General features: G+C 41.1%; 1 protein-coding gene across 1 annotated transcript; it reads right to left on the minus strand.

The window, feature by feature from the left end:
- Positions 1–134: 134 nt before the first annotated feature.
- LOC103802454 (fatty acyl-CoA reductase 1-like) lies at positions 135–8,753 on the minus strand (the record flags this gene model as incomplete). Its single annotated transcript, XM_009074932.1, has 7 exons — positions 8,563–8,753; positions 4,696–4,871; positions 2,719–2,898; positions 1,989–2,166; positions 963–1,007; positions 729–847; positions 135–243 (listed from the first exon to the last, which is right to left on the minus strand). Coding segments are annotated over exons 1-7 (996 nt in total), but the record flags the coding sequence as incomplete, so codon positions are not given.
- Positions 8,754–19,400: the final 10,647 nt, after the last annotated feature.

The raw sequence follows: 19,400 nt of genomic DNA on the forward strand, positions 1-19,400 counted from the left end.
CATGGCCCAGATGTAGGACCTTACACTGGACAACACACTGCAAAATTGAGAGGTATGGCTATAACACCAGCTTCAACAATAAAATGCCCTATGATCTACTGATTATAGCCTGTACTTTCATAATTTGACCTTACTTTTTCATTCAGGCTAATGAGAAAAAAGAAACATAGCATACCAACTTCACTCCAGTGGAAAGGATTGGTGGCACCTGTTGTACAGTTATACACCATGACTTTTTTTGGTCTGGGGCAAAAAAAGACAAAAGAGCAAGTTAGAAGAAAAATAACCTTTTAAAAACAGACAACAATAGACATGCCCAAAGTTATCCCTTCCCTCAACAGCATCATTTACACAAAGCAGAAAGCATCAGTCTCATGGTAGATTTCTTTACTTTCTGTATCATCTTCCAGTATTTTTTTCCTTCTTTAACTATCCTGTTTCTTTTATTTCGGAGAAGGCATCACCTACATTCCTGCAGACAACACTACTTCTATTGATTACAAGACCCAGGAAAGAATTTTCAGACACAGCTTGTACAACAGTATCAGCAGGTGATGCCTTCCTCTTTGGGATAAGCAGGTTATACTTTGAGAGACAAATGCTGTCAGAACCTCAGATTCCTTTGCCCTGGGGGAATCAGGACACTCATGAGAAGTTCAATACAAGACTGATTGATTAAAATATGCAATATAATGTCAAAATATTTAGTACTCTGTCACCTGTTATACCTATTAACTCCAGAATACCAGGCTGCAGCCAGTGTGGTATTGACAACAACATCTACTGGAACAAGATCTGCTACTGCGTCGTTGGAAGCTCTCATTGTTCGGAGAATTCCTTTTCCTGCCTTAAAGAACAAAACAACAACAACAAAAGAGAGACAGATGACCCACCAGTAAAACATACAAAGCTCTTCTGCCTTCCAAAAGGAGGGGAAAAAATTAAGCATATTCATTACTTACAGCAACGAAGATACCACTAGGTCCATTGAAGTTATCAATCCAGCCCTGTAATGAATGGGGAGAGGGAAAGGATTTAGTTAGAGTATACTGAAGTCAGTTGTTTCAAGTGAAAATCTGAGAAGTTTCTATAAGTGTAAGGGGTGGAGGAAAAGGAGAATAAAGTAGAGAAAGATATTAAATTTCATGTCTCTAAATAAAGCTCTTCTGTAGCAAAATCTAGTGATGTAACAAGTTCCTATGACTCAAGACCAGACTCAGTGGTCCTTCTAAGCAAGGTGCTCACACTTGTTTATTTCTCAGTGAATGAGCTGCAAGGCAATCTCCACAGAAATGCATTCACCTTCAAAGTATTTGAGTTTACAAGTATTTTTAGACTAGCTTCCAGCAACTCAGTTTTTCAAACAGAATACGTTCTTGCTCAATTTTAATGACAGTATTTAAACACTATATACTTATTGGTTTGACTCCAAAATGCATGCAAAGTCAAATATGTGGATTTTCTGGGCTTGAGACAATCAGTCTTGAACTGGAGAAGCTAATCCAACACCAGTCTGTCATACAGGAGGAAGCACATATGCTATATATCAATACAGCACACAGTACTTGCAACTTATGCTATCCCCTGCAAAGCTTACAGGGCTTGACTAAGAGTGGATTCAAAACATCTTTATGCCCTGCAGATCCCACTTTTCTTAGCCACCCTTTGCACTGACTGACAAAACCAGATGAAGATACACAGACTCATGAAGTAAAAACCTGGCAATTTATTTAATGTGTGAAATAATATTTCCCATTGTGAGACAAGTGCACTGTTGTTCTGTAACTGGAGTAATTTTACCCCTAAATTTCACACATAAGAACACTGGCTTTGAGAGTTTTTGTGTCAGCTGTTATCCAGAAGCAACCAAGACACAACTTCACAGTCTAATAAGAGATTTTCCTTTACAAAGGTCACCAGATAAATAGGCTGTCAGTCTCTAGCACAGTTTACAGGCAAGATGGTCAGGTGAAAACTCAATGACTTACAGGAAAAGGCTCCTTCCAGCTAGCACCAACGATGGATGGCCTTACAATGGCTATGTTTAGTTTTGCACCTTCTTGTTGTACTACATATTCAGCTAAGGCTTTTGTATATGTGTAAGTGTTAGGTCTGTCGCCTATCAGCTTAGGAGTAATGTCATTCACTATGCCATCATCCATCCACCTGAAGAAACAATAGAAGAAACAAGTGTAAATTACTGCATGCTGCATCTCTGGGGATGGGGAGTGGGAATTACTAAAGCTACCACAGTTATTTTTACTCCTTTAAAGAAAAAGGGATACACATTTAAATGAAAACAAGTTTTCCAGAGGGTTTTTTTATTTTTGCATTTCTCTTCCAAGGGGTGATATTTTGCATTACAGGTAAGAAAGAAGAGACTTACTCAGAGCTGAGATTATTATGTATTACGTCACACCTATCCCACATTGTCACTTGTTTCAGAGTTTGACAGCTACAAAGTAAGACCTCAGGACAGCTAGTATATACAGAAAAAAAAAGAATGAGCAATTTTTCCCCTTCTGTAATGCCAAATTCAAGGCTAAAAAGCTACAGAAAACAGATTGTTAATGTCTGGACTCTCAGAATACCTAATGGAACTACTTCTACATTTGTGTTCCCTCATCTTTAAGGTTCCTAACCTTTTTTTGGTATGGCATTACTAGGAAGCAAACTCTAAGAGATTACTGAAGCAGCTTCATAAAACGTAACACATACTCAAGAGAATCTATCAGCTTCCTGGGATCAACAGGAGGTGGGTACACGACTTCATCGATCTGTTGGCGGTTGCAGTAGGCGAAGGCGGTCGAGACGTGCATGAACACTTCCAGGTTCTTCATCCTCTGTGCCAGGAACAGGAGCTGTTGTGTGGCAGTCACGTTTAACTGAACAGCATCTCTATGAGTTAAACACAAATGGGATCAGCAGAAAGCAAGACAAGAACAAGCCAAAAGAAATTCCCTCCTAAATATCTCGGTAATGGGTATAGAAAGTATTCCTGAATACTCCAGCCTACCCTAAAAAGCAGCAGGGACACTGTCCTAACTTTCTGCCTTAATCTAGAACATCTCTCAATGTTCAGAAGAATTTTCCTTTCAGACTGTTTGTTCTTACTCTTATCCTCATGGTCTACTGGTAGAGTGGAAAAGTCAGCCAGCTAAATCCCAATCCTAACTTTTTCATAAAACGTGAAGGAAATAATGCAACACAACACCTAACTGCCTAGGTCAAGAGGAGTTAGGTCAAAGACTCAGAAGGAAGGTAATGCAACACAACACCTAACTGCCATGAGATGCATATCTGAACTGCCTAGGTCAAGTGGAGTTAGGTCAAAGACTCAGAAGGAAGGTTTAGAGGGCTAGGAAGCTGGAGACTGGCATCTTCTTGTAGGATAGCACAAGGCTCAGCAGCACTGCAGGACTAACCACCCCACCAAGAACCACTTTCATGCTCCAACTTCACTGCTGCACATCAGAATGCTTAGGGAGAGTAGGTTCCACTGGAATTCCCACCAGAAACTTACTGTAGTTTTCTTGTACAGAGTGTACTTATCAACTAAGTTTCAAGAGTACAGCTGATTAACACTTTATCGAAGTCCTTGTAATACAGACATTAACAAAAAATAAAACTTGGATCCCCCTGAAACAACCACTATGTTCCAGACTGCTTTATCACACATTATTACTAAAGAGGGGACAGGAAAGGAGGACCATTATCCCAAAGCAATTAACATCAATGGAAACTAATTAGTTTGGGGTTTTTCTTTAGATAAAAATATTGTCCTCAGTCTTCACTGTCTCTTTCAACAAATCAAAGGAAGGAGTTCATAATCAGAGCTGTGCACACCACTTTTTCCACTCCTTGTTTCCATCTTCTTCCCTGTGCGTCTACTTCTCCCTATTCCTTCCAATACAAACCTCTATTATTAATAAAGGACATTTTTTGGAGACAGGGAAGAAAGCTGAGCAGTATTTAACCTCCTGTTTTCTCATCAGGCAAGAGAGCAAGTGCTAGAACTTCCTCCACATACAGTTTTCCCTGAGAATTTGTCTTCCAAAATGTGCAACGAAGGCTAAAGGAATTGTTTGTGTTGCCCTTTACACACTAGGAAACAAAGCCCAAATATTCCTAGGGAGCACAGCACATTTAGCTACAGCTTCTGTGTATCCTTTCCACCCATCCCTGAGATCAGAGCAACACATGATGTTTGAAAGACTCAGAATAGCAATATGTTCCCTACTCCTTTCAACAGCTTCCCTTCAGAAAGGCTTTGAAATTCAGACACAGGGATTTAGTTAAAAAAAAAACCCGAAACAAAAACCAAACAAATCCACCCCCACAACTCACACACAGACACCAAAGCTCAGGGGCTAATTTATTTAGTTTCTAAGTGTTAATAATGGATTTGTCTTTTTGCCTAAAGCTTTAAAGAGATAGGCACTTTTCCATGTTGAATGGTGTAATTCTAACCTCTAGCAAAGCAGATCTAGATAATATGCCATCATTTTCCTAAGAAGAGCAAATGAAAATCCAACAGCTTAAGAGGAGTTTGGGGGACCTTAAGACACATCATGAAATTGCCCAACTGTCAGTGCACGAGGCAGCCTGATAGGCTATTTGCAAACACCTGACACATCCCTTCCCCTGGATTACCACTGGTTTACCAGACCAGAGCACACAGAATTTTACACTCACCTTAGTGTTTCGTTGAATCTGATTGTAGCAGCACAATGAAATATAATATTAATGCATTCTATAAGTTTTTCCTTGTTTGGTTCACTAAGATCCAGTTCAGGCTGTGCAAGTTCACTTGTAACTACTATTATTTTTGATTTGAAGTCTGGTTGCTCCTGTCTCAACCTGTCAAAGAGCTGTCAAAAACAACAGAGGACTGAAAACTCGGTGAAGATGAGATACACACATTTCACCAAAGTGAAGAAAACACCCACATTTTCTGTCTACATAAAGTTTATAGAGAGTCTATACCTCCTCAATTCTCAGGATCATCAGTAAGGTAGAAAATTAGCAATATTATAACAACATGTTACTGACTTCCCATGGACACACTCAGTGATGAAGTTGTGCACACTTTATCCCACTGAAAGCTGTATTGCATACATTGTAGAGAAGGCAGGAAGATTTCAATTTGCACATAATTTATTTTTAAGACTCATCCCAGTCCTTAAAACCAAATCTCTATCAGTATCAGTAGAAGAAAGGAATGGTCTCAGACACCAGGACTCAGAGATATGTTTAAGTAGCAGTCTAACTACTGTAATCTCTTTCCTTTCAACAGATGGAAAGGGAACAGCCTGCCCACTTCCCAGGCTTGATAATAGCTATTCAAGTTCTTAAAGACTTGCAGAAATCATGCTGGATTATCAGTTTAGAAAACTATCATCAAGATGGAAACATTTCCAGTGATTTAAGAAATGCTATTCTTGAATTATGCCAGTTTTGGAGAACTTCCAGATTCTTAAAAAAAAATTGTTTCTCTGGCCAGTTAAAAGAAAAAAAGGTATACCACGTTAGAACATCTGATCAAGTCTCATCAAATTGGTGGTCAACTATTCTCACTGAAAAAATCTCAGCCATTTATATTCTCCTCATAAATAACTGGGTTCTGACCATGTGGCTTAACACACAGCAAAAAATCCTTGACTCATCTTATTTACACTCATTAGTATGCCAGTTTTCCTGAGCAACACAGTACTGTGGGAATAAAACACACTTGCAAGTTTCACCAGAGCAGATCTCTCTTCTTAATTGTACAGGGACCAATATCTTAGCAACTGCTTCAACACCAGTTGATTAAAATATATTGAAATGACAGCAGTACTTTCCTTTCCCCCTCCAAGCATGCAGTTATACCAAGTGCAAATAGTCAAAGGGCATTTCCTCATAGATTGAAGATAATTAATTTTAAACTATAAATTAGGTCACCTCAAGGTGCAGTTCCACGACACTTAGGGCAAGGTAAATTTATACTGCTACCAGATTGGTCCCTCTCCTAAGTTCTTTATTTTTGCATTGCTTCTCCTGCCCTGGCAGCATTAGCTGTGTGAACAGAGCAGCTGCAGGCTCAGCTCTTTTCTTGAAGGTATTTTTTCAGCCCAACCACATGTACTAATGCAGCTCACTGTGTGTCCACCTGAAGTAGCAGAGTACTGCTATAGTGAGAACATGGGACATCTCCAGTTAGAGAGGTCTTGACTGGATTTGCTAAGCTACACCCTAAAGGACAAAGCTGCCAAGACTGCATTTAAAGCCTCTGCAGTTCTCAGGGGTACAGCAAACACTGCTTTCCTAAGGGCAGGGAACTTTTTGTCATTTTGAAAAACAAGTCTGCTGTGTTTTCACCTGGGGTGATGGTGCCTGCCTCAGGGAACTGAAGCAACTACCTGTTAACTCTATTAGTATGTGATATGCATTCTAATCCAAAAGCAGACCCATGGATAAGCACTCAAGAGCCTGTTTGGCACTTTTCATATGTCCATCACATCTGTTCTACCCATTTTTCACATCCATAATCACTCCTAAATACCTCATACTACACTGACATCAGTACAAAGGAGAATAAGAAGAAACACCTAGAACACATGTAAATACACCTGGCAAATTAACAAAGGAATTGGATATCTGAAGTCCAAAGAAAGTAGAAACCAACATTTTCTGGCTATTTGCAGCTCAATTTATTTCCATTATCATATTCACCCACTCAGATTTTAAACTCTTCAAGAAATGGAATGTTCAAGGATCTGCAGAACACTTAATGAGTCCATCCAAATTGCTGGCAGGGCCCTTGCAACTGGACAGCTTAAGACAACAGATCCTATTAAAATTTTCCCTTTGTGTTCTTACTCATGGGACTCAGATGTAGGACTACGTCAAGCAGTAATCCTGCTTACCAGGACTTCTGTGAACCTGCTCCAGCAATAAGTGCTCCCCAAGACTCAAACCACATCAGATTGTTATCTCAGCAGGAGATGGTATAGACCACAGCAGACTTGGACTTAAATTTAAAAGGCTTTTACAACACACTAGTTTCCTAAAAGCTATACTGAAGTTTAAGTCAATCACTACTGCTACTCCTTTCCCTGCCCAAACATTCCCCACTTTTTCTTTGGGTAATAGTGTGGACAAAAAGTGGATTGACAAATTTTTTCTTCCTCATCTCAGAGTTCAGTCTGGACATATTTTCCCTGTTTCAGGAAGTGACAAACTGAGGGGCTTATGTAGAGAGAATATGTGACTGATTTTAAGACAGAACCCCACTGTAACTCAATTCTGTTGAGTTCTGTGGCATTGCAGGGAACTGCCTGAAGCTGCTTTTGAGCAATGAGCTACAGTTTTGACAAGGTTGCAGACAATAATTTACTAGGGACACAGCCAGCCTGGTATGTGCTGTAATCCCAGCCAGTCAGAGTCCTACCATTTCAGTGCCTTTAAACAATTTACCCCTCCTAGCCTAAGTGCATTCATCATTTCTTACTGATTCCCTTTTAGCACCTACTAAGCACACACTTTGCAGAGACTCAAGAGGGTACAGATACAGATATCTTGCAGATACAGGAGGGCACAGACTCAAGCTCTGCCAGGGGAGGTTTAAGTTGGATATTAGGAAGAGATTTTTTACAGAGAGAGAGATCAGGCATTGGAATGTGCTGCCCAGGGAGGTGGTGGATTCACCATCCCTGGAGGTTTTCAAGCTGAGACTGGATGTGGCACTTAGTGCCATGGGCTAGTGACCACGGTAGGGTTGGACTGGATGATCTTGGAAGTATCTTCCAACCCAGTTGATTCTATGACCACATTGTACCTCAGTGTATGTCCTAAGCCTGAAAAATTAAACTGCTGACTCCCATGTTCCACACGACTGGGGTAGAAACAAGCAAAATCTGCTTTAGCAAACCTCACACTAGAAACCCCTCCTCTTCCTGTTCACCTTTCTCATCACGAAGAGAAAGCCACTTTGATAATTCCACAGCACTGACTTTCAGTGCCCTTGTAGTTGTCACAGCCTGACTAACAGAAATCTGCAATAGAATCTACTAAGACAAACATTTCTGTTTCATTTACAAACGTAAGTTCCTGTTGAGATCACATGTTCTTGCTTCCTGGTAGATTCAATAGCACATTCCAGGGGAAAAAAAAAAAGTACTAAGCTTCATCTTACAGAAACGTAAGTAAGACACAAGGAGAAGAAGTGTCTCAATCCCATATTACAAATCCCAATCCACTGCCTTTTGTACTTGATTATATACTCTCTTAAAAGCTTTAACACAGTTTTTTACTTCTTAATTCTGCATTACAGCTGAGCATCCTCCTTCTGAATTAAATACAGGATAATTTTCAACCACTGGCTTTGCTAGAGACTAACAGCTTGATAAACAGCTACAAAAGTACTGCCAGGTCTAACAGGAATACAAAATCCAAGAACCAAAAAACCCATTTAACAATAATATTTTGCTTAAGACAAATGAAACTGGAAACTGTTGTCAAAATGAAATGGGAACATTATAATGAAGGCCAACTCTTACTTTGTGAGCCTAGGACACATACCTTACAGCTGGCAATTTCTTCTATTCGTGCTTCGGGTGCCTGCCCAGCTTTGTGTCTTACCAACACATACACTGCTTTCACTTTAGGACAGGATCTGAGCAGCTTTTCCAGAAGCACTTTTCCCAAGAAGCCTGTAGCTCCTGTCAGGAGGACATTCTTTCCTTCATAGTATTCAGGGATGGAAATCATTACGACCTTAAAAAAAGTTAAAAACACAAATATGTTAGAAAAGCTTAGAGGAATTCAGAGTTGCAGAAGATGTAAACAAACAGCACAGATTTAAGTATTCCATCTCACACCTGTAAAAAATGCTTAACAGACTCTTTTTTTTTACCCATAACCTGTACTTCAAGATGCCTTTTTTCACCACATTCCACATGACTCCCACAGGGTCACTACAGTTATCCCAGATCTTCTTGCCAACTGCCCCTGTTACCGATGTCTTAAGGAATGAGACACCCACTCAGACAGGAAAATAGCTCAACTTCAGTCTATTTTTACCTCTATGGTCCTTTACCACTCCATGTGGTTGTTCCATGCAAACTAAAGGTCGTACTATTAAAATGCAATCACCAGGAGACACCTCAAACACGCTGACAGAAGCAGGGAGCCAGGAGCTCAGCTGCTGCCCCTGGGATTCCGACCCTGTCAGCAAACTCCCCTGCCAGGGCCAGGCTGAGCCTGCCTACAAACTGCACCAAGCCACAGGGAAGGTACAGTTCGTTGCTTGGTACGAGATCTGATGGGTTTATATTGATTAGAAAAACCCCCATACAGTTCCACAGATAACAGCTTTCCAACCTTTTCGTCAGTTAAGTCTGTTGGGGATTTTTCTCCCCAAATAAGTCATTAGAATTCTCACACAAACTGTGACTTGAGTTAGCCACAAAATCACCTCCTCAGAAAACGAAGGGCAAGGGATTATTATGCAAATCAGCACAAAGTTCAAAAGTGCTGTAGGTTTTGCTTCAGTTAGGATGCAAACTATGAGAATGTTGATTTAATTTCCCTCAATCAGCCACTTGAAAATTATGTCTAATTCTAGGTAATATAAACTGAGCCACTTCAAGGACAAATACATTGGTATTTCCTACAACAATGTGGTCTTTGGCCCATTTCTTTAGGACTCCACCTGTGCCTCAGGCTAACTTCAAGCCATTCTCTTAAGTGTGATACATCACCATTTTAAACAAAAGCCTTAACCAGTTGACTTTTACTGTAGCAGCTCATAGCACGTGGATATACATTCACCAAGCTTTACCAATCTTTTCAATTAGGCTTATAAAAATCTTAAGCTGATGTAGTGAATGCCTAATTATTGTCCTCCTCCACAGCAGTTCCACACACAAACCATGACAACCAAAACACTACCAAAGGGGACAGATTCCATAAAACCACGAGAGCAAACAACCAACAGAGTCTCTTTAAACACAGATGGAGTGTTTCTTAAGCAAATAAGAATTACAACACTGAATACCTAAACAAGACAAGAGCCTTTCTTCACCTACCACCCAAAAATAAAGGTGCAACTTCTAAATACGCTTAGTTCTTTCGAAACAGCAGGTTCCTGCAAGCAGGGACTTATCAGGGAATACACCAGAAGAATGTTAGGAGGGAACAATTACAGGCTTAATTCATACTTTTTGGCTGAAAAGTAAGTAAATATTTTCAGAACACTTGTCTGCGTGCCAGGTACCTGTCACATTAAAGCAATTGTGCTCTGCTTTTCATGTATCATATGCCTGTATCACAACAAAGTCTCTCAACAAGTTCTCAATGATTACTTGCTAGAAATGAGTTACTACCTGCACAAACCTAGATACAAGTCCCATGTCCAACACTCCAAATCTTACTCTGACTCCCTTCTTTGAAGAGGTTACTAGCAAAGCATCTAACAACTGATCATGGGATACAGCAGCAAGTTTAGATCAGAACAAACACTGCTATATCCACTGGCCACAGTACATCATCCAGGACTGTTTCTTTGAAAGTTGATGAGACTGGAATGGGTAGATGGAGAGAAAAAGCTATTTACATTAAACCACTTCCCACATAGTGAAGAGACTCAATGCCAGTTTGAAAGCACACCTCCTGCCACGACACACAGAGCAAGATACAGCATGCTTATGAGTCAGTTTTTCCTGTTCAGTGTAAGACACAGGTCTGCTGTCCTCACTGCAGCTCCTCAAGTCATAATTCATGCTCTCTGCTGTTCAACTAAGTCTTCCCCATAACTTTGGTCTCCCTGGTCTCTGTGTACACCATTCAACTCCACTTCCTCCTAAAAAGCTGCATGCTTGCTCCCACATACAGGGTAAGATTTCAGTTCTGTTAAAGAGGGAGGAGAAAACTCATGCGATGGTTACTGCATGGATTCTGCCACCAAGATTCAGTTTTGTTATGGCTGCTACATAATCTTCTTACTCATTTACCCAACTAGGCATAATCAGCATTTTTTACCCTTAAGACTATGACAGTAATTGAACACCATGCATTGACTTGCCCTTCCTCAAAGGAAGGCTCAGGACTATTTCTGCCATAGTGCTGTAACCCTCAGTCTGCAAACCTGCTCACATGGGCAGCCTGTGGCTAGGTAAACACAGCTACAACACCCAGCAGGTGGGCTAAGGTCCAACATCTGTTTCTGAAAGCGAAAACCATGAAAAAAGTCATGCTGCCAGTGGAAATATCTGTGAGGCTATGCTCCAGCTTTTTAGGTAACGGAAAAACCTCGCAATACTTAGGGTGGTATGATGCAAAGAAAACTAGAAGCCTGAATAGAAAGTTTCCTGCCTCAGTTATTTCTGACCGTACTCTCAGTATGAGGCTGACATCAGATCAAAAATAATTTTAGTATTCCCCTGAAGCTCTTACAGAATACCAGACCTACGAAAGGTTGAGATCCGGAGCTCTGATGAAGCATAATGATGAAATGGGTTCAATTAAAAAGCCACAAACATATATAAATACTCACAACTGAGAGGCAGCAACACTTAGATGTTTGCAGGCTAATATTTTCTCTTTTAAGGATTGAGAAATGTTTCCTTTGACAAGCTCTCAACCCTCTTCCCCTTTACCTTGTTCTCTGACAACTAAACTCTGGCAGACTTTATTCATAGCAATTTTCCACACTAAGTTTGTCTTGTACTCCCATTCCTCTAGAAGACTCTACCCACAAACCAGAACTGGTGACCCTTTTCAGAAGTGCACATTGATGCCAACGTTACAGCAATAAACACAGGGATTTTGAGGGTACTGCCTAGAAGAACCAAAGTGGAATTAAAGGTAACAACCATGTACGAAATGTAGGTGTGAACAATCAAAGTCTGAAACCAGCAGCCTATGCTTTGCATTATGAGAAAAAAAAAAAAAAGGCTATCTCAACCACAGGGAAAGTAAAGAATGTTCCCATTCTCCACCTACCTTTCCCTGCCTTCTCTGAGAATGCATCTCCACATGCCAGTTAGCATAGCATTGCTGGCAATTCCTCATTTCAGACTCAAAAGGGACTAATCTCACGGGTCAAATGTGTTACCTGTGTTACCTTTCAAAGTTCTTTATGGCAGCAAATGACTGAAGAACTGTATTGTACCTGTGGTTTTAAACGTAACAGTTAAGAAATACACGTAGTTCCTACTTGAAAGTTTGTCTGACCTCTAACACATAACAAGCTGAGGTAGGCGTAGAAAAACAGATCCACCTTGCAAGACAACAAAGCAAAACCAAATTTACAATTTAAGGTTATAATTTAAGTGTCAGCAATTGTTTTATCTATTTTAGAGTACAACTTGCATGTTTGCAATAGCTCAGCTATAGCTGTTAACCAGCAATGCATTTTCACCAGTTATCAACTAGCTGCTAACAACTACCTCTTCAAATACACAGACAGGTAACTCCCACCAGGCAAAACTGATCAATACACATGCTGGAATATCTAAATCCCTGTACCAGTTTGATACTGGTTTGAGCTAGTAACCAGTAGCAGTCAAGAAAAAGGAAATCTGACAGTAGAAAGGATTACTCGGAGTTCTGTAAAGGATTCTTGGTCTAGAACAGGAATGATCCAAATTACTTGTAGGTATAAACAGCCTTTGGTAGAGGAAACTTACATTAAGCTGCTACAGAGCAACTGCTGCCAGGATCCTTCTGAATCCACGGTGACACCTGGAAGATCTGCTTATGTGAAGGGTGCTGTCCTTTGATAATCAAGAGCTCATAACCACTTCAGTAAAAAAAATACCCAACCAAAAAACTGCAACAAACCAACCCTCCAGGACCTTAGCCAACATCCCCCATCTTGTAAAATATTCTAGTGTCCACGGCTGAGCGAGTGCTATTATGGAGCAAACAACGGCAGCTCTGTTTGCCTCCAGAGCCACTGCAGCAATATTTAACTCAGAGCTTCAGAGGGCTCTGAGTCTCAAAACAAGGACAATTCTGTTTTTAACAGCAAAACAATCAATTCTCTGATTTGTCCAAACACAAATCAAGATGCTTAAAAAGATGTGCTTTCTGAGTGCCAGGAAAGCCTGCTGCAGTTCCACGCAATGTTTAAATGCTAAATCCAGCAGCTAGAGAGAGTGTGCATGTGTGTCCTTGCTGGAGATTAAATGGTCTGTCTTCTAGTTTATCACTGACAAACATTAGGTCAACCACATGCTCCCTCCAAATTCAATCTCACCGAGATAATCACTCACAGGAAATAGAAAACACGCATTTCCCAACCTCTCGAGCGTCAGCAACAAGCCACAAAGTTCTGCAAAAATACAACCTGAAAAACTAATTTCCCCCTTTCAGCTTGAACGTAGTACTAGTAGCAGTGCAACAGAAAAAGGTCTAAAAGTAAGGTGGCAGAAACATTTTGTTTATGGATGCTCAGAAGATGAAATGCATCGAGACACTAAGTATTTTCCAACACCACACACACATACCACTGCATCCACACCGGGCAAAAATTGTTGCAGAAGTCCCTCATAGAGAACTCCAATTGCCACATGGCAAGGACACTATAGCAAGCCAAAAAAAATAAATCTCTAAGAACTGGAGAGATTCAGGCAGCAAAGGAAGTAATATTTAACTCACCTAAACAAGGTTACTGCCAAAAGACAAGTCTGGGTCATGTCATATCATATCATCATGTCTCATTTCATGTGGTGCCTTGTTTCCACAAAAGTCAATCAATGAATGCTATCAGCAGAATGTCCACATTTTCAGCCACCACAAGGGCCAATGACCTGCCCTATTTGGTCAATACCTATCCAGCATATCACCAAGGGATAACTCTGTTTGTCTTCACGGTCCAAGGTTATATCCATTGAGAAACCTTATCTGTGAAAGATACTGTTTTAGAAGATGGTAGAGACTGGAATGACAGAACAGTATTTCCTGTTGTAAACTGCTTTGGGTGCAAGTTAACCTTAAAGCATACCTATTCCAAATTTCACAGTCAGGTGGAGTATTTGGGATTCTGCCCACAACTAGCAGAAAGACAAGCTTATCCATGGTTTACATTTCACCAACACTCTTATCAACTCTCTGTAAGGTCATTTTCTTTACTAGCTGGTAAGCCACAGTCCCCTGCAGGACAAACCTGCCAAGAAAATTTAACACACCTCCAGGAACTGGAAAACATACTGCCAAGTTTGGAAGCTAATTAGAACAACCAAGTTTAAAAAATCCTATCAAAACAGGTCCACTAATTTCATGCCAGCTAGCCAGTCTTCAGTTTATTTGTGGTATTGTGCCAGATCTTATGTGCCTCACTACACCCTTCCTGGACAATAGCAGGGGTGATTCAGGGAACACAAAGTTCAGGGAATCACGGAATCATCAAGGTTAGAGAGACCCTTTGGATCATCAAGTCCAACCGTCCACCTAGCCCTGCAACCCCTAAACCATATCCTCCAGCTCCAGACACAGACACATCTTAAACACCTCCAGGGATGGGGATTACATCACCTCCCTGGCCAATATCCCAGTGCCTGAACACCCTGACAGGGAAACCTTTTTTTTCTAATACCCAACCTGACTCTCCCCTGTCTCAGCTCAAGGCCATTCCCTCTGGTCCTCACCCTGCAGCCATGGCAAGGGAGACATCCCCTACCTCCCTACAACTCCTTGCCAGGGAGTTGTAGAGAGACATGAGGTCACCCCTGAGACTCTCCTTGAGACTAAACAAAGCCAACTCCCTCAGCCCTTCCTGATGTGTTCTAGCCCTTTCCTGCCCTCGCTGCTCTTCCCTGGACACACTCCAGCACCTCAATGTCCTTTTTAAACTGAGGGGCCCAAAACTGAAGACAGCACTGAGGTATGACCTCCCCAGTGCAGAGCAGGGGGGATGATCACTGCCCTCGTGCTACTGGCTACCTTATTCCTGATACAGGCCAGTTCTCTACAAACCAGTGAAATGCAACAAAACTGAATCAATCTGAAAGACTATACCTAAGTCATCACAACTGCAGTAGAAATGCCACCAGAAGACCCAAAGCTGTATGCAGAACATGACAAACTTGTGGCTGACACTCAGTATATTAAGAGACTTTCTGAAAAACAAGGCATTTCACTGGCTGAACATCTTCAAGAACAAAAACTGTAAAGAGAATTACTACCAATGAAGAGACTTGTCCACTTTAAATCATTTTCCTATTGAAACACAATAACACTTAGAGTAACTAATACAGTTAGGACAAAGTTTACATAACTAAGTGCATAACCCTATATTCACAAATAAAGCAGACTGGCTTTTCAAAAACAATTCTCACTGTTGTTAACCACAGAAATATACATGGGATTGTGCAGGACCCAGCACTTGGCCTTAATTCAGAGGGATTCTGTACCAGATGACTTGGAAATTACTTCTTACTCTGGTCACAAAGTACATACTCCAGAATTCCCTTGCTTTGCTGTAACTGCACTTCTTTTACAGCAAGTCCCTCCTCTGAAAATGAATTAAAGCAAAGTAAATGGTTTTTTTCTCCCTTTATAATTAGGTTATAAGTTGATGCTTTTCTAGAATTGTTTACTGTTTGAGTTTAGTCATCAAGTGCACACTGAAGGGAAAAAAATTCTCTTTGGTATAATTAACATCCTTTCTCCAAAAGGCACAGAAGACAAATATCAGTTCAGAAATTAAGTGATTACAGGAAGGCACAATACCACGTAAGAACAGTTGCTACACTGCATCACCAGTACATGTGAAAACACATTGAACACATATGCAGAGACATTTCCAAAAAATTTGAGGAAACTAAGAGGCAGGCAGACTCAGGACTTGGTGAACAAAGCACAGTTCCAGACCATTTTATCTAATTTAATCAGAAATGTGCATTAGAAATCTCACTTGTGCTTTTGGTTACGAAAGGATTACAAGATAAAGCCTCACTGTTTATCAGGGTAGTTGCATAAATCATGGCTCTTACTTTGCATAAATCATTACTCTTGAGTTCACCCTGAACAGAGAACAAAACCTGTCTGAAGGACCTACCTGCAACACAATGAACAGAGTAACACTCACAGCTGACTACGACATCACTCGATGCCTAGTCATGGCATTAAGAAAATAGGCCAAAGGCATCACCTTAGCCTTCACACAAGTATGCTGATAACCAGCCCTGGTTATCACAGGGCAGAGCCTTAGCAGCAGCAGCAGGATTACTGCCCCAGTTGTTACTGTAATACTGTCATTTTGCTGGGAGGGGAAAGCCAAAAACCAAGGTAATGCAGAGGGGAGGGAGGAACAACAACACTTAAGTGGCTCATGAGTTTGTCAAGTTTCAGTGTTAAAAGACAAATCTTGGTAATTAAAACCCAGATTCACCTTCCTCATATTGATCAGACAGGACAAAGATAACCACCCAAAAACTGCACCTGCAATTACAGTCTGTTCAAAGTTATTATTAACAGAGCAATTACAACCAGAATACTTCATCAAGAGCAAAAAAACAACTCTTATTCCTCCCTTGTTTTAAATTATGTATTACAGAGTTAGAAGACTTGAATCACATCTACAATACACATTACACAATGAATTTGAAGCCCTAGGAATTAACAGTCCCAGACTTTCCCACACCTTTTACAGCTAAAGCCCCCCCCAAAAAAACAACATTATCAACTGCAGATTTTTCAGGGAGCTCAGGGAAGCTCTCTGGGACTGACACACACATACAACAGCCCCTGTAATGCTGGGGTTGTTTTTGACAGGTGCATGTGAATGTTTAGCACTAATTCACTAACTGCACCTCCATAAGAAAACCCTCACATGCCCTTGACCACATTTCACCAAATCCTAACTTCCAGTAACTTTGTAATAAAGGACACCCGTAGTAATCACACCCACAGCTCATGAGCTGATTGATGAACAGCTGTAAAAGGAGCCAAGATTTTAGAATTACAGCCAAGTTCTCCTTAACTGTACCCAAGAACTTCAATTCCCTAATGTTTAGGTGAGCCACTTCAAAATTCTTCATGCAAAACCATAGTCCAACAATTTAACACCTTAACATGGTGTACTTCAATGTATTTCCAAAGCCTGTCAATAGGTATTTTCTCTTCTATTATGTTCCTGCAGAAAATCACCATAATTCTTCTCAAATGTACAGATAACTTATTTATCAGACAACTGCTCTACCAAGCTGTATTTGAATCCTAATCAGCTTTAAAAGAACAAAGGCACACAAGTTTACCTTTCCTTTTTTTTTCCCCAATACATGTGGAACAACCAGAAGATAAAAGTCCATTTTCACAATTTTCATAGAATCATAGAATCTATTTTAAAAATAGCTTTAAAAATAGCTTTAAAAATAGCTCAAACTCAGACTTAGTTAAAGCAAGTTCTACCAACAGACTGCCTACCTGTCCTCCAAACAGCACAGGACTGACCACCAATTGAACAGCACACACAGAGTCTCCTTCCTCCTTCTCAGGAGAACAAAGCTATCTTCCTGCAGCCAACACTGATCGTGTAGATGCTGAAGGCTCCAGTCTTAACTCCTGTTTATGCTAATGCATGTGTTCTTTGGATCTACCAGTCATCCCCATTGCACAAGCAGCCCTATAAATTTACAAACATGGAGCTGAACAATAGCATGCAAGGGGTGGTGTGGTGCAGTGAACACACTGCCACCGACACCAGGTGACAGCTTTGCAACACCAGCTCAGCACAGACCTTCCAACCACACCCAAGGGGAGAAAGTGACAGGGTACATCAGTGCCCTCACCATTCTGGGACAAAGTCTGGAGAAAGCTTAACAAACCCAAGGAAAAACAGTTTTATTTAAAGGGCCTAACTATAAACTCTGGGTTGGAGATACTCAAGAGGGGAAAAAAAAAAAAGGCAAATAAAAATCCCTGGTGTATTCAGAGAGACAGTGTTGGTTAGAATGGTTTGCAGCTTCCAAACTTTGCAAGTGTTAAGGCTAAACAAAGCAGAACTGGAAGACCATTACTGTAAGACTTAGAATTGCAACTGGGAGAAAACACTATGCATGTCCACAAAGGTCCTAACCATGTCCAGGCACTAAATGTTTCCAGAGGCAGCACCACAAAGTGCCAAACCAACCAAGCACAATTTTTGATGATACTGGTTCCTTTTCAGAGTTTTCAGTCTGTTTGTCACCCAGCAGCTCTGCTTCCTGCAGACAAGCAGTGGGCAAACTACTCTGAACACAGACCCTCCTCAAACACTGTGTGTTGTCAAACAAAAAACCAAACACACACACAATTTCTGGCCACAGAAGCCAACCAAACCTGCGAAAAACCAAACACACAATTTCTGGCCACAGAAGCCAACCAAACCTGCCATCCCTGCAGCACAACTGTGTCTTCTGCAGCATCCAGTGCCTCCTCAGGCACCAACTTCAACTTTCCACATGGTCATAGCCATTTCAGTTTGTGACACACCCTTTCCACGGGAAGCACAGTGCTTTGGAGGAACTGTGAGCCCTACAAGAGCCACAACTCAGACAGGAAGATGACAGAGGATTATTCGCTCTACAACAGCCAGGAGGAGATTCAGTTTGGCCTCTCAGGGGCTAAGAGGTTCTGTGCATGCACTGACTCTGCATTGGCAGGAGAAGTGTTAGTACAGGTATTCCAAGACATCTCTTCCTCCAGCTCTCAGAGACGACTCTCCCAGGCAGAACCATGGCCTACTGCCAGGAGCTGCACTATGAAACTGACACTCAGAGACGGTGATGCTGCTGCTCTCTGCCCACATCTGCTAGGAGATACCCTGTACAGCTTCAACACCTGAGCAACACTGAGCACTGAACACCTTGCTCCCACAAAAGTTACACTTCTGCTTCAGTGCTAAATTTTATTGACAAGTATCAGCTGCTAAGGATGACTAAGATGTTGCCAGGCTGTTTTTTTTTAAACTATTGATGATGGAAAAGTACTAAGTTTACAAAGACTTCTTCCCCCAGCATCCAGAGGATGCTCATCATTTGCTGGGCTGGTGTGATTTGGCTCAGTCTGAGGAACATTTGCTGACAGGGGAAAGGTATAGGAGTTTGGCTGACCAGAGATAATGGATATGGGGAAAACAGGCTGCTAGGACAGTATAATACATGCTCCAAGACAAAAGCTGAAAAGCTCAACTCTGATGAAGAGCTGGAGCCTTCATCCCCACAACCACCACGATGCAGTGGACCAGCTCAGGGAACAGAACTGCCTATTCCTGGAAATAACCTGAACATGTGTACCTATGTAATGAATATGTATGTGCCTGGGAAAATGCTGGGAATGCCAAGGAAAGGGGTGTGTGTGTGTTAGGAGGAGTGATCCTTGAGCACCCAGTGCTGAATAAACAAATACCTACTTCACAGCTGTTTTCCTGGTAT

Source organism: Acanthisitta chloris, unplaced genomic scaffold (genome assembly GCF_000695815.1).
Source record: "Acanthisitta chloris isolate BGI_N310 unplaced genomic scaffold, ASM69581v1 scaffold19835, whole genome shotgun sequence".
Taxonomy (NCBI): domain Eukaryota; kingdom Metazoa; phylum Chordata; class Aves; order Passeriformes; family Acanthisittidae; genus Acanthisitta; species Acanthisitta chloris.